Raw genomic sequence first — 15,404 nt, forward strand, 5'->3', positions numbered from 1 at the left:
AATAACCTGAGCTAAATTTCATCTGTTTCATTACCAATTATTTTTGCTGATGCTGATTGTAGTCTCTTCATCACATGTTGTTTACATCTTTCAGTCTCTATAATGAGCAAACAGTTCAGGCTTCATTACTGTCACATTCATACATTTGTAAAGACATTGTTGTTGTTTTTTCTGGTTTCCCTTCACCATAGTTTTCCAACCTGACATCATAGAAATATATGAAAATTTGCAAAATTTGGAAGTGACACAAAAGGTTCGTTTAAGGAAAAAATTAAGCCCTGTTTAAACCCCATTGTTATTAACCTGTGCATCCAACATTGATGTTTTTCTCTGATTTTAAGCGTTTATTTTTGATTTAATTGTGAAAAATGTATTCAGAGGTTTTACTGAAACAACAGCTTCTGAAAACAACAGTAGAAATGTTCTGCAGTGAAAACTGTCTCATGTGTCTCTAACATTATTATTATTATTATTATTAACATTATTATTAGCTCCTCGGCTGATTGTCGTCTGTGTAGGGAACACACTTTAGTTAACAAATAATCAAAAACACGCCGTAAATGTTTTCAGTCACATGTCCTTCTGCAGGTTTATTGAAAACAAGCTCATTTCATACAAAACAAATAAATATCTTCCCTCTTGGACAGAACACGGGGCCTGCTGAGCCTCATTCTTTGGACACGTGCAGGAACCTGCAGAGCTCAAGCGTGACAAGCGTAAGCTTCAGACTCACAGGACCTCACATTTCTTGTCTTCATGTCTGACAAAATGACTGTGATTTTATGTAGTTTAACTCCAGATATGTTACAATCCCACTTTTGGAGTTCAGAGTGTAGTATGGCTGTTTCCTTCTGCACTGATGGTCACAGTTTGAGAGGATTAAAGCATTTCTGACTTTTGTCCGGGATACAGTCAGTAACTGGAGTTAGGACAGCGTGAAAAAAAAGTCGGATAATCACTTTTACCAGAAAATATTAACAAAGAAAGAATATACATATAAGGTTTGATTCATGTTTTCAGTTTTTTAATTCGTGGTGGAATCAAATGGCACCAGCCGCTGACTCGTATCTGACCCAACGATGAAAATAAATGATAGTTTGACATGTCATTGATAAAATGATGAATTAAAACAAACGACAAATGTTGGCGAGTCATCTTGAACCTCTTGCACAAAAAAGCCTTTAGAAACAATTTGTATTTAAACAGATTAGTGGGTGGAGCCTGACCGGGGAGTAAATCTGGTTTAGAAATAAAAACAAGTTATTTCTTGCAATATCCTTATATTTCTATAAGAAAAACAACTGTAAAATATAATCAGGAATTGAAAGTATGAATGTTTGTGTCAGTGCCTCTGTAAAGCTTTTGAACCTGTCAAATAAGAAGCTAAATGTCTCCACAAAAACATTATACTGAACAACTGATTCAAACATTTGTGAAAATATTCTGATTGTCTTTACTTCTTTGCTAATAAACTTTATTCACCTGCAGGCGGAGAAGGTAAATATTGATTACCAATAAGCTGATGATCCGCCATAAATCTACTGCCCTCTAGTGGACACCTTGAGACTTTGCGACTCTATATCTACTTTTTTTTCTTCCCCCAGACCTTTAATTGACACAGACAAATCAGGGTTTTACATATTTTATATACAAAGTGATAAATATCTGGGGCACACAACAAAGCATGAGTTTTTTTCCTTCTACACCGAGATCACAAAAGCAGCATAATTAGTTGCCAGAAAAAAAAAACCAAAGAAACTATGGCAAAGACATCATCACTGCACAGCGACAAGACGACTGTCGTGTTGTTAATTTGACTGTTTTAATCAACAACTTGCTGCACTACCGCCCATGAAATTCATGGTCTACAAAAACATCATGTTCTCTATAAAATACTGCTCCTATAGCAAAAATAGTATGTATTTTCAGAACATTCAAAGTGGACATTTACATATTAACAAACTTTCACTCAGGTGCTTCCATTTAACATCAGGACATACAAAGAAAACACTGAAGTGCCTTAAACATCAACACAAGTGTTCAAAACCAGAACAGCTGCATCTGCTCAACGTCGGGTTCAGACCGCGGGTCACGTCACCTCAGAACCGAAGGAACCGCCAGAATCTTCCCTACCAAAATATCTTCGCTACCGTTCCTCACACACGCTGCGTGATGCCATCAAAAGCCTGAGTGTGACCAAGCAGGGACTTCTAAAGCGGGAGTTAGTGCCATATTGTGTTGAAAATATTTCAAGTCACATCAATCAATCAGTCAGTCGTTTGACAGGTGATTGATTTTTTTTCCCCCCCAAGTACAGAAAATAATAAACTGAATTGTATTCTTAAATAAAAGATTTGCAGTTCTTATTAGTGGGATTTTATTGACATTGAACATATTTTCTGGTGTAAAAAACATCTGAAGCCGTTTTAGTTATCAGATTTTTGATGGCGTTATAACACAGTTGTGTGTACGCTTTACTCAAACAAGACCAGTCAAGCAGTTTGATTAGATAACTAAATTATCATCATCTTCAGCTGAAGGATAACAAACCAAATGGCGCATAATTCTGTTTGGAGACATAAAATGTGACTGTATTTAACGGTCAGGGCGCTATTAGTGCATTCTTTGGTAAAGACAACCACACACCACACCACTTTGCTAAACCTTTAGATTATCAAAAAGAAAAATGATTTGAGATCTTCTTACTTTGTACATCTAAAGATTATAAACCAGAGCTTGATGTTGCAAACTAAAAGAGAATACTGTGAATCTCGCAAGGTCATTATTAACTTTATTACAATCAACGAATGACCAACGTCAGGGAAGTGCGGACTAACGCAAGCAAGCGTCATGACGCTCCTCCAAATGTGGGAGTTTGTCTCTGACCTTGATCCTGACATTACACTTCACTCCGACTTCATTGTGGATAATTTAAAACCGGGTCTTGGGCAGGTTTATGGCACATTTTCCCGGAGTATAGATTACATATTTAAAACTAAAAACCAAGTTCCAGTTGCTGCTAAGTTTTTATACCCAAACCACTTGCATTGATACAAAAGGACAAACACATTAAAGAGGTGTTTGAAAAATGAGAAGAATAACTTTGTGCGGCAGTGAAAGAAAAAGGTGAAGGAAGCAGGTCTGATGTCAGCTTTGCTTGTGCTAGTTCGTCACAGTCAGACCACATTTATACATTTATTTAGAAACATAAAAATAAAAAAATAACACACATGGTCAACATGTGAACTTTCTTCTGCAGATTTAGTTTAATGGGTAACAAAACTTTACGTCTAAGTTAAACTTTGTTATGGCTTTGTTCTTTTACAAGCGCTTATTCACTCCCACTCGAGCTCACAGGTGACTTAAACTAAACAAACTCAAACATTTGATTAAAAAAAATAAAATAAAAATGCTAACAAACCCCAAATCTCCTCTGGTATCCCATAATTTCAGTTTTGTGCTTAAAAGGTTGGAATATTAATTTAAAAAAAAAACAAGATAAAGTTGTTACATTAGTTTCATTTATCACTGAAACTAAGGGGTAAGAAACGCTCGCCTTCGTCTTTCAGGTTGTGGTGGCGTTGGTTTTGTTCGATGAGGTCTGAACCCGATGTGACTGTCTGAAGCTTCCAACCTTCCAGCTGTTCCAGTCAAAGCTGATCTACAGAAGTTCAAATACGTCAGAAATAATCAGCGGTTGTTAGTGCTGGAGCGGTGCATCAAAACTAGCGGTAAAACATGACCCTACGCTGGAGCGGAGGAACCGGGAGTCCCTGAAACACGGGAGCCACTTCAAGAACCGGCAGCAAACACGATACCGCAGCAGTGAAAAACTAAAAGCTCCACTGACGCAGACGATCGGCCCTGACCACACGCGGAGGAGGGAGTCTGGTGCACAGACGGGACAGGGACACATCCAGGACGTCATTTGTAAGCAGAGGAAAAGTAGAGAGTCAACGTGCTGCTTCCTGTCCAGCCGTGAGTCTCGGAGGTGGACACGTACGAGAGAAGACTACTCATCTGCAACAGTTTCACGTCAGTGACCTTCCTCTCATCCAGTAATCAGGGACTGTATTCAAACACTCGTTTTTGTCCTGATTGGAGCTGATGAGAGTGAGATGCTTTTGCGCTGATTCCTCTTCTCGTGTCGTGTGCTGTAGGTGCTTCTACATATAATTATTTAAGCTGTCCAAACATCCAGACCACTGTTCCTGGCATATCCAGGTGTCCTCAGGGTGACGTTTGTTCCTTAACTCCACCTGAAGACAAAACGTGTGTTCTTAGAGGAATGGACAAAACAATGGCACTTGTTCAAAAGCTTTACTTGAATATGCTGAATCCTGTTTGATCCAAGGAATAAAATTGTTTTAAGCAAAAGAAGAACCAAAGCCAGCACCAGCTTCAGAGGGATGTGCTCCCTCGCAGAGGAAAGAAAGAAGCACCAGCTTTGTACATTTTCGTCACACCAGAGACTTAAATCACTATCGTTTACATGGGTGTGAATAATGGTTTCTGATCTGTTAAAAGTCCCCAGATGAGCATGTCTCTTCCTGTACGTCGTCCTCCATCCTCTCCTCCCTCTCGTCCCCTCTGTTACAGTTTTCAGTTACACAAACGCTGTTGCACATTTGAAAAAAGCAGATCATTGAGATCAGATCAACTTAATTGTATTTTTGTGCTCATTTTAAGACATTATTACGGCATAGATCATTTTAAAACCTGAAAGTTTAAATTATCTTTTACTTTTTCTTGTTAAGGCTGACTATACATGCCGTGGTGAAAAAACACTAGCCCAAAGGTTCAGCTGCAGGTCACTGCGGAGTGAAGAGGATCACTGCAGCAGATGTACATGACTAAATTAAACATTGTTTTTTAATTAGTGTTTCGCAGCATTTCCTTGCCTGCAGCTGCACTGTCATCAGACTCTTCTTACACCTCATTTTGCTTATTAAACTAAACAGCTACAGGTGATTCTTTGGAAATCTGTTTTGTGTTTGTGTATTTCTTTATCATGGCACATGCACTGTGCAGAGTGAGAGAGTGACAGTCGGGTAAGAACAGGTACACCTTCTACTTAAGACCAAATTAACTGTTGCAGAAGTGCAGAGGTTACTGAGCAACGCTGCAGTGAAACGTTTACAGTCAAAAACCATCTATCTGAGCTATTTATAAGATAAATTCAAGTGAAGGGAATATTCTTGGACAGTTCAAGACTTACTTTAAATCAAATTCAAAGGTTCATTCTTATTCAACTCGACAATCCTCAGATCTTCACCCTTCTAAATTTCTCACTTGCAGACGTCAATTTTCGATGAGATTTAGGGACTAAACTGTGGAATGATTTTCCCCACCTGGCAAAGAGCTTTTCCTCTCTGAAATGTTATAAAAGAAGTTTGAAGGACCACTTGACTGCTGTTTTGTAACTGTTTTCCCAATGTAATGTTGTACATGTATCAATGTTCTTTTTTTTTGTGTTTCACTCATAGTGACATGATCATTTCTATCGTCTTATTTGCTCAGGAGTCAATACAAGTTGTAAAAACAATATCCCATGCACACTCACACACACTTATTTGTTTGTCTTTATTCTTTATTATTTATATATTGCATTATTAGTTTGCCATCTCTTTTGTGTAGTTATACTTTTTGTTTTTGTATGTTAATCTTGTGTTCTTTATAACATGAAATTTTAATATCTTTGGTGGAGACTTCATATAAGACCATTGGGTTTTTGCCTCTTCCTGCACCTATAGTATTTATATTTGATATTTCCTGTATATTTTTAAAACTGTGCAAAACAATAAACTAAACTAAACTATCCATTTATACATCTGCTGAGTCTGTATGAGTCATGTGGACGGTTATTGCAAACGCCAGTATTTTTCACCTGGTATCACTGCTGCTGTCCTGTGTCCACCGTCTCCTCCTCCATCAGCATCTCCTCATCTTCCTCCACGTCCTCCTCCATCCTCTCCTCCTCCTCATCCTCATCCTCCTCCCTCTTGTCCCTCTGGGCTGCCGGCAGGCAGCACTGCTGCCCTCGCTGCCTCGGGCTGCGCCGCACCTTCCGTGTGATGACTTTCCTCTCTGACCCCGTTACACAGGTCTGGGTCACGGCGGTGGACGGAGCTGGCGGCGGGGACGAGGCGGGGAACGAAAAGCAGGGTTGAGACCCTGCTGGGGGGATGTGGGCGGTCAAGGCCGGGCAGGCCGGATAGCCGGGGTGAGCGTGGGACGCCGAGGAGGCAGTGGGACTCTGAGCTGCATCCTCCCGGTCTGGGTGAGGGACTGAAGTGGAGGAATCCGGAGCTATCGAGCATCCGGCCGTTTCACCGTCGGCAGCATCTCTGGAAGGAGAGTCTGAGAAACACAGGTCCGTAATCAACACGCACATCTAATCTAAGCACTTTCCATCCGTCTGAGAACACACAATCCTCCTACCAGGACCACTGCTGGTGTGAGACTCATCCGTCATCGGTGGTTCTGCTTCCTCCTGGATTGTCGGTACCGATGCGAGGAGACCTAACGCAGACATGCACCTCATAAGTTAGGGGAAAAAAAACCTCCTGCCTTAGCTGAAACTCTGATCACACTGAGCTTTTCAATGCTGTTTTCCCTCCAAACATCCAGAACAAAGCTGTCAAAACGTTCCAGACTTCTCATTTCTCTGAGGGATTTAAAAAATGACATGCTACACTTCAGTTTCTTAAAACAAAACAGACTCATCTAGTATTTCCAGATGAGGTTTCTTGCCCTTCATGCCTTAGTATTGCATTTTGTGGTGATGTTTGAGGTGGTTTATGCCACATTTTATTCTTGCCTGTTTAAATGAAAGAGAACTGCTGATTAGTTGTGATGACATATTAAAAGTGTGAATTCCGTTCAATTCAATTTCATTTATATAGCGTCTATTACAACACAAGTTGTCTTTAGGGGCTTTCCAGAAACTAGAACATAAACCCCCGAGCAATTATTACATAAACAATGGCAGGTAAAAACTCCCCTAGTGGGAGAAAAACCTTAAGCCAAACAGTGGCAAGAAAAACTCCCCTTTAGGAGGGAAGAAACCTTGATCAGGACCAGGATCATAAGGTGAGGGGGGGATTCTCCTGCTGAAGACCAGCTGGGTAGAGCAGGAAAAGAGAGATCAGACAGAGATAATGAAAAACAGAGAGAGGAGGGACGCAGACACAATGGCTAACTGGTGCAGTACAGAGGTGAATATATAAGTAGATGTAGAGGTGAGGTGGTCAGAGGGGGGGACTGCAGGGCAGCACGTAGCTCTGGAAACTCCTGCAAACATGTAGAGAAGAGAAAAGGAGGGGGCAGACCAACAGAACAAGCTACAAGAACGATGGAGAACAATTATGCTGATGAAATACTTCTAATTAATAACTGAAGGTTGATCTGAAGAAGAGGAGAGTGGGCAGCGCTCAGTGGATCATGTTGGTGTTCCCCTGCAGGGTAGGTCTATAGCAGCATATCTGCAACGAAGCTTTGTTTGAGACTAACTATTTTAGTCTTCTGCTATTCTTATTTTATTGCTGCAGCTATGACTACTGGCCCTAACACACTACAGTTCACACTAACTAGAGGCTTTACCAAACAGAAACGTTTTAAGAACATGAGGTCCCTTTAGGTCTTGCAAATATCGCGGAGCTAGGCTGTTTTGGGCTTTATACGCAAGTAATCCATCAGATATGCACGATTTAAACCAACGTAGAGCTGTCCCTTTAATCCCAACAACATGCTCTAACCTGTGCAGTAAAATGCTTATGTACAGTGTAAAAAGCAGCACTGAGGTCCAGTAGAACCAGTATGGACATTAATCCCTTATCTGAGGCCATAAGAAGGTCATTCGTGACTCGAGCCCGTGCTATGATGCATTCTGAACCCTGACTGAAAAACTTAAAACAGATCATTTATATATGATGGTCACATAACTGACTTGCAACTACCTTTTTTCAGAATTTCAGATACAAATGGAAGATTGGAAATTGGTCTAGGGTAAAGGCTAAAGGTTTAATTATTGAAAACCAACTTTAAAAACCTGTGGTACACATTCTAAGTTTAGAATACTGTTCACTCACAATCATGTAACAGCTAAATGTAAAGCATTACCAGAAAATGTACAATACATGTTTACTTTCAGTTCAAATAATGAAGATAGTTGAAGAAAATTTTATTTTAAACATCTACTTGCCCGAACAACTTTAAAGCAGATGAGTGTTTCTGTTGTTGGAATTAAGTTATGGAATTCATTACATGATGATTTAAAGGGCTGTATAAACATATTTCAGTTTTTAAAAAACAATTTAAAGAGAAAAAAATAGCAATGTATGTATGAAATAGTTAAGATTTATAATATATGCGTATGGAGACAATCTATCTTTGATTGTTTTGTTTTCCTTTCTTTGTGATGTTAACTGAGACCCCGTCCACACGTAGCCGGGTATTTTTAAAAACGAATATTTCCCCCCTCCGTTTATAAAAAAAATTGCATCCACATTACATCGTTTTTAAAAAAAAACCCTTCCACACATAACCGAAGATCTGCGTTTTCGACCACATTCATAAGCATTCTAAACCTGTAGATCATCTGCACCTCCGCGGCTCCTCCGCGGGGGCTCCGCGGGGGCTCCGCGGGGGCTATACCGTACGGTGCGCGTCGCCGCGTACCTTACGGCGTAGGCTCCGCGTCGGTGTAACGGTGTCAAGACCAGAGACCATTTATTTAATAAATAGCTTGGAGAACAGGTGCTGGATCATCTGTAGTTCTGTAGTGAACAAAAGTCGCACGTCAGAGCAGATTTGTTGTTGTTTTGGCGCATAATGTGAGGTTCGAAAACGCAAAACTCCGGTTGTGTGTGTCTACACGCATCTACATAAACGGAGTTTTCAAAAATCTTCACTTTGCCCGGAGTTTTTTTAAACTTTCGTTTATTTGCGTTTTCATGTGGATGACAGGTCCAAACGTAGGAAAATATCTCCGGTTTAGCAGATATCTGCAGATATCCGGCTACGTGTGGACGGGGTCTGAGTAATTGTAATTCTGCAGACCATCTGTTATTATTGTTCAATGTTGTTTTGAGGGAGGGGCAGGTAGAATAAGATTTTCTTCTTCCTGCTCCTTTTGGTTACTGAATATGCTTTAGTTGATGATTGTGTTGTTGTTGTTATTTTACTTGTTTGTTTTTTCCGTTTGCATATTTCCGTGATCGGAATAAAAAATGAAATTAAGTTTAGGGATACATAAGTTGATCTAGTCCAGTATTGTTGTACCAATAAGAGGAAAAGCATTTTTGAGTAGTCGAGTCGGGATGGGGTCTAACAAACACGTGGATGATTTAGCTCTATTGACGAGTGAGGTCAGCTCAGGGAGGTCTATAGGAACTAAACACTCCAGATTCAAGTCAGAGCCGAAGGAAGTCACTGAAGGTGAAGAAACGCCCACAGCCGCTGCCGGGTGGACCTTGTTAATTTCCTGTTTAATTATGAGGATTTTACTGTTAAAGAAACTCAAAATCATCACTGAGAGCTGCAGGAATGCACAGCTCAACAGAGTTGTGACTCTTTGTCAGCCTGGCTACAGTGCTGAACAGAAAACGTCAGTTACTTTTGTAATCCCTATCAACGATGAAGCTGTTCTAGCTTCGCAGATGGCTTTTTTATATACTATTAGACTATCTTTCGATGCAAGATAAGAGGCTACAGGCTTACAAGAGTAAGTGAGTTCCATTTTACGCACTTTTTGTTTGGATGCAGATCTGTGAATTATACCAGAGAGTTAAGCTCCTACGGTTAAAAACCCTCTTTCTCAAAGGAGAAACTGCATCTAAAGCTGAGTGCAGCAAATCTGCAGTGTTAATGACAAGAAAATCAACACCTGCAGAGGTAGAACCCGGGTCACAGCCCTAAACTGCTTCACTGTGTTCCCCTGTGGTAAGATGAGAAGCGATGCCCTCCCTAAATTTAGCAATAGCTCTATCGGATAAACATCTGCTAAAGTGATACCTCCTATTTTGATCATGTTAAATTGTAGAGGTTCATTGAATCCTCTTTCATGAAACACAACTTACTGAGTCCTCTGTAATGAGACAGCTGCTGGTAGACTTGTTTCATCCGCTCAATGTTCAGCCTGCTGCTCTCTGCATGGTTGATCATGGGTTTAGGGTAATCCACTCCCACCACGCAGTTCGCTGCTTTCTGCAGGGACTCGGGGGCGTTCCACGGCTCGTAGATGTATCGGTTTGGGTAGTCCTTCAGGATGGGGATGTAACGCCTGCAGGACAAGTCAGAGGAGCATCATCAAAACTGTTCCCTTTTTTTTTTGCCTATACTGAAAAGCATATACATTCAGATTACAGAGTTTATGTCCTTAGCTTCTCCGGCAGCCACCAAGACTGGTGTAAAACTCGTGATGACACAGATGTGTTGGTTTTCAAAAGTAAGTTTTATCAATACAGCCACAAGTTCAGTTTGGAACTAGACGTGACAAAATCTGGTGAGTTCTTCCAATGGAAAATAAAAGGATTTCATATGGAGAGTAGGGATGTTAAAAATTAATCGATTTTCGATTAATTGCCGTTATGAAATTACCCGATTAAAATTAACGATTACAATTAATCTATTTATTTATTTATTTATTTTTTTCGTTTAATTTCACCAGCTGGTATTACGCCCGGACCACATTTAATGCGACACAACTCGACGCGCCGCGCACATAAAGTAAGAAAGAGACGGCGGATATGTTTGGTTTTAGTAATATCATGCTCAGACAATGAGTCTGCAATGGCCCAGACGGGAGACACATGTAGCTCAGTGCTTAACTTTTATTTTTAATCCACTCTATATTCTTCTGTTTGTTCTCCGGTATGTTCCCCTAAAGCCTGAAGGTTCCGCCTTAAATCGACGCAGAGCCGCCGCCGTAGCCTACGGCGGCGGCTCTGCGTTGTTGTAACGCGGAACCATAAATCAGCCTTCACCCGGTACATACATAGGTTTCTCTAAACATCTGTCCCCGCTACAGTTTTAACTAAAAGAAAATGTGCTCCAATACAGCAGGTCTCATCATTTTATTTTGAACACTGCCAAAACTCTAACTTAAAACGTAACTAGAACTTAAAATTTGCTTGACACAAATGACACTATTATGGCTGCTGCTACTACTAATAGCCTTGAAGTGAACTTTATATTATATTCCTTGTGGTACAAAAATGTCTTTTTGTTACTTTTGTATCAAATAAATATTTGATTAAGGAATACATTAAAATGTCCTTTGTATTTTGCAAAAAAAATTATGTTTGTATCTCAGATGGGGGAAAAACGCCGCTTATCAACTAATCGTTGATCGATCGATAAGGTTATCAACTATCAATTAATGAAATAATCGATAATTTGCATCCCTAATGGAGAGGATGTTCAGTGGAGCGGTAGAAGCAGTACTCGAGTTGTAAAAAAACAAATCAGGGGGGATGCAGTGACCAAAACACCTGCAGAAATACTGCAGGAATGACATAGCAGCAGTTAAATGCAGCCTTCTGTAAGCTTTAAATATCCACTGGGCTTACATCAAATACATCAAAACACAAGAATAAAAAACACTTTTCTGAACTTATCAATATGACTCTGTCCTTCACAGGATAAGTAAAATGAATCACTGCAAAAACTCAATCTTAACAAGAATATTTGTCCTAGTTCTAGTTAAAATGTCTCATTTTAGTAAAAATATCTCATTACACTTAAAACAAGACTCATCACTGGAAAAAACAACAATTTTCACCTGTTTCAAGTAGATTTTCCTACTTATTTCAAGTGAAAATTTACTTGAAACAGGTGAAAATTGTCAAATAAGTTATTTTTCTGGTGATGACTCTAAATGTTGAAATAGCAGTAAAACCACATTCATTGATGAAATGACATTAGGGATGGAAAGGAGGGATAGCAGTTTTACAGGGGGGATGATTTTGACTGTTGTTATTTCAGGGGGGGGGTGCCATCCCCCCTCATCCCCCCTCATTTCCAGTACTGGGTAGAAGATACCTGATGTAATCTCCCGATGGGTCAGTTCTCCTCCCAAAGCCAACGGGGCAGTAGCAGTGAAAGAACTGCTGGAAGAAGGCACTGCAGGACAACCACATCCAGCTGCCAGCGTTCACACTCCAGTCAGCATCCAGCAGCAGCTCCTCAAACACCTGCAGGAACATGGACGCACACACAATAAAGCACCGTCACTCTGCCTGGGAGGAACCGTGAGAAATAAGTCATACCTTCATGCCGCTCTCCCAACTGATCCACAGGTCTCCTCTTGTGAGAAAGCAGGCCACGGCGTGCCGGGCCAGGTGGTGGATCCAGCCCTCCTGCCTCAGCTGCGTCATGATGGCGTCGATCCAGGGGTAACCGGTCCGGCCCTCGGCCCACTTGGCCAAGGCCTCTGGGTTCTGATCCCACGGGATCTGGAAAACAAATGCATGAGACCCCCTTTATCTACATCTATCTACATCGTCTTTGTTAGGGATGCTGGGATCCAACTTTTTCACTTGCGATCCGATACCACAGCCCTAGTACCGATCCGATACCAGCGCGTATTTCTATCACTCTGTTCTGACCAACAGGTTCACTTTTTTTAGTACTTATTTTGTAGTGTGGAAAAATAGAAAAAGCTTGATAAAGTGAAATTACTCAGAATGAGAATAACGTACTTCCTGAGATGAATCGTCCACACCAGTAGTTTATTATGACAAAACATGAGCCATTTATTAAATATTTAATGATTTTAACATAAAATAGGCAGTAGCATTAAATGAAATAAATAATATCTCAACATGAAAAAGCCAATATAAAAAGATCAAGCAAATTTAAAAACAAATTTACTAAAAGTAAGCTTTGTTTGACATCTCATACCATTAATAAAACCCATGACTTCCAAAGTCAGATAAATTCTACTGCAATATAATGGCCAAGTGATTCATTTGTTAATTTAATTATTTTCATTCGTTAACTTTGTTTATTTTTTTGTTATTTATTAGTGTTATTTGAGCCACTCACAGCCTATCAATCACATAATTGATGCGTGCGCGGAACGTGTGCAATGATGACAATGATGGATTTGCTTCTAACTTTCAGTCAGGTGACCTATGAACTGTCAATTATCCATCAAACTCCACAATGATCGTGTTAACATTAAATCAGATAGATTTGTCTGGACATTTCTCTTGCGGGACGGGAGAAGACACTAAATCAATGCATCTCTATTATTATGTGGGCATGAATTCTCAGAGTTTTTTAGGAGCGGGCAGGAGTGGATATAAACACTGCAGGAGCGGGCAGGAGTGTAACACACACGTTGCGGGTGCGGGTGGTAATGGTCACAAATTCAACGGGAGCGGGATGAAGAAAACAGCAGGGCTCTAGTTTGTTCATCCTTTACTTTAAAGTATTGCCACACCGCTGACATTTTATGCTCTCTCTCTCACGGTTGTTGTTATCACTGACCTCCCCCTCCCATCTCCTTTCTTCCTCGTGTGTGAGAAGTGTGTTTTTTGGCTGGATCGCAGCATATTTTCGATCCGCGGATCGGATTACATTTCTTAGGCTTTTGTCCTGTCAGTGACGCAGTGGGATGATGTTTATTCTTGAGTTGCCATGCGCAACGTAAAGCCATGTTCAAATGGTTTTCTTGTGTGGTATTGCAGCCACCCTTAAATAAAAGAATAAAAAACTTGACATGTGATTTACGCTCCCATATAAGGTTTTTGATGCTTTTATGCACCAATTACAGACATATCATCTCAAAAGAGAAGCTAATGTTCTCCCAACTGGTGACTTAAATGACGTAAGAAGATTTCTTAAGGTCCACCTGCTCTGCAACGAGTCCCATCTAGGCACTCAACAGCCACGCTGCTGGGCTAAACTTTTGTTTTTCCTTTCATCAGAAGCAGTGATCCGCACAGACCACAAATCATCCATTATCTGTTACAGCCCCAGAAGGTACAGTCATTTCTTCTTCAACTGGAAGCCCAGTGATTTGATCCCATCTAACTAAAAGGCAAAGCACTGAAGGACAACTGCTCACTATAATTGTAGGATTGCTAGTCCAGTGCTGTGTGCATGTATGCATGTGCATATGTGAGAAAGGGTGAAAGGGAAACACGTTATAAAGGGCTTGTTCACCTGGACACAGATAGGGTTTGCCTCCATGCGATCAAAGTTTGGGTTGTTGGTGGCGGCGGTGTAGAAGAACTCCCTCCATAAAAGCTGTCCGAACAGGGACAGAGGAGGACTGCAGCGCTTACGGAGCTGAGAGAGACGGGAGGAAAACACAGGAGAAGGTGGTACAACAACAGCCAGCACAAGATATTTCTTGGAGTTTATTTCTACAGCACCATTCAACAACAAGGTGATTCAAAGTGCTTTAAAAGAAATTAAAACATAAATAAAAAGCATGATTTAAAATGTTAACAAAAAAGAAATATATAAGAACAATAGATCAAATCAGTAGTTAAAACTATGAGTAAGTTTTGGAATTGCAGATTTACAGTTTTACTCAAAAGTAGCTGACAACAGGTGAGTCTTCAACCTGGACATCAATACACCGAGTGTTGCAGAGGATCTGAGGCTTTCTGGGAGTTTGTTCCAGACATGTGGAGCATAGAAGCTGAATGCAGCTTCTCCAGGTCTGGTTCTGACTCTGGGAACTGATACAAAAAACAGATCCAGGTGACCTGAGGGGTCTGGAAGGTTCATCCTGGGTCAGGAGGTCACTGGTGTATTTTGGTTCTAAACCATTCAGATCTTTATAGAGCAGCATCAGAACTTTAGAGTCTGTCCTCTGATGGACAGGCAGCCAGTGTAAAGACCTCAGAGCTGGACTGATGTGGTCCACTTTTTTAGTCTTTTTTAGCCTGAGGACTGGAGCAGCAGAGTTCTGGATGAGCTGCAGTTGTATAACTAACTTTCTAGGTAAACCTGTAAAAATGCTGTTACAATAATCAAGCCTCCTAAAGATGAATGCTGGACTAGTGTCTCCAGTTCGTGCTGAGACATCAGATCTTTTAACCTTGATATATTCTTAAGGTGATAGAAGGCTGACTTTGTTATTGCCTTAATGTGTTTCCCCAAATTTAGGCCCGAGTCCATCACTACCCCCAGATGTCTGGCCCGGTTGGTGGTTTTTGGGTGTATAGATTAAAGCTCTGTGGTGACCTGTTATATTTTCTCTTTGGCTCCAAAGACAATAACTTTAATTTTGTTTTTGTTTAACTGGAGAAGTTGTGGCACATCTAGTCATTAATTTCTTCAATGCATTAACCAAGAGCCTGTACAGGGCCTCGGTCTCCTGGTGACATTGTAATATATATCTGTGTGTCATCTGCATAGCTGGGGTAGTTTGTTTTGTTGTTCTT

At 40.5% G+C, this 15,404-nt stretch overlaps 1 protein-coding gene across 2 annotated transcripts in view; it reads right to left on the reverse strand.

Moving 5' to 3' along the window:
* Positions 1-2,306: 2,306 nt before the first annotated feature.
* The window catches only part of cry2 (cryptochrome circadian regulator 2), a 40,868-nt gene continuing 27,770 nt past the window's right edge, over positions 2,307-15,404 (reverse strand). The window contains exons 7-14 of one of the 2 annotated variants that reach the window (XM_061722177.1): positions 14,173-14,298; positions 12,270-12,455; positions 12,043-12,194; positions 10,080-10,282; positions 6,442-6,522; positions 6,250-6,360; positions 5,888-6,219; positions 2,307-4,259 (exon numbers count right to left, since the gene is read on the reverse strand). In XM_061722177.1, the coding sequence (XP_061578161.1) occupies positions 5,894-6,219; positions 6,250-6,360; positions 6,442-6,522; positions 10,080-10,282; positions 12,043-12,194; positions 12,270-12,455; positions 14,173-14,298 (1,185 nt within the window). In that variant the 3' untranslated portion in view covers positions 2,307-4,259; positions 5,888-5,893. Of the gene's footprint in view, positions 4,260-5,887; positions 6,361-6,441; positions 6,523-10,079; positions 10,283-12,042; positions 12,195-12,269; positions 12,456-14,172; positions 14,299-15,404 lie in introns of both variants that reach the window. The other variant, XM_061722176.1, reaches the window with a different exon arrangement.

Source organism: Cololabis saira, chromosome 5 (genome assembly GCF_033807715.1).
Source record: "Cololabis saira isolate AMF1-May2022 chromosome 5, fColSai1.1, whole genome shotgun sequence".
NCBI classification, from domain to species: Eukaryota; Metazoa; Chordata; class Actinopteri; order Beloniformes; family Belonidae; genus Cololabis; species Cololabis saira.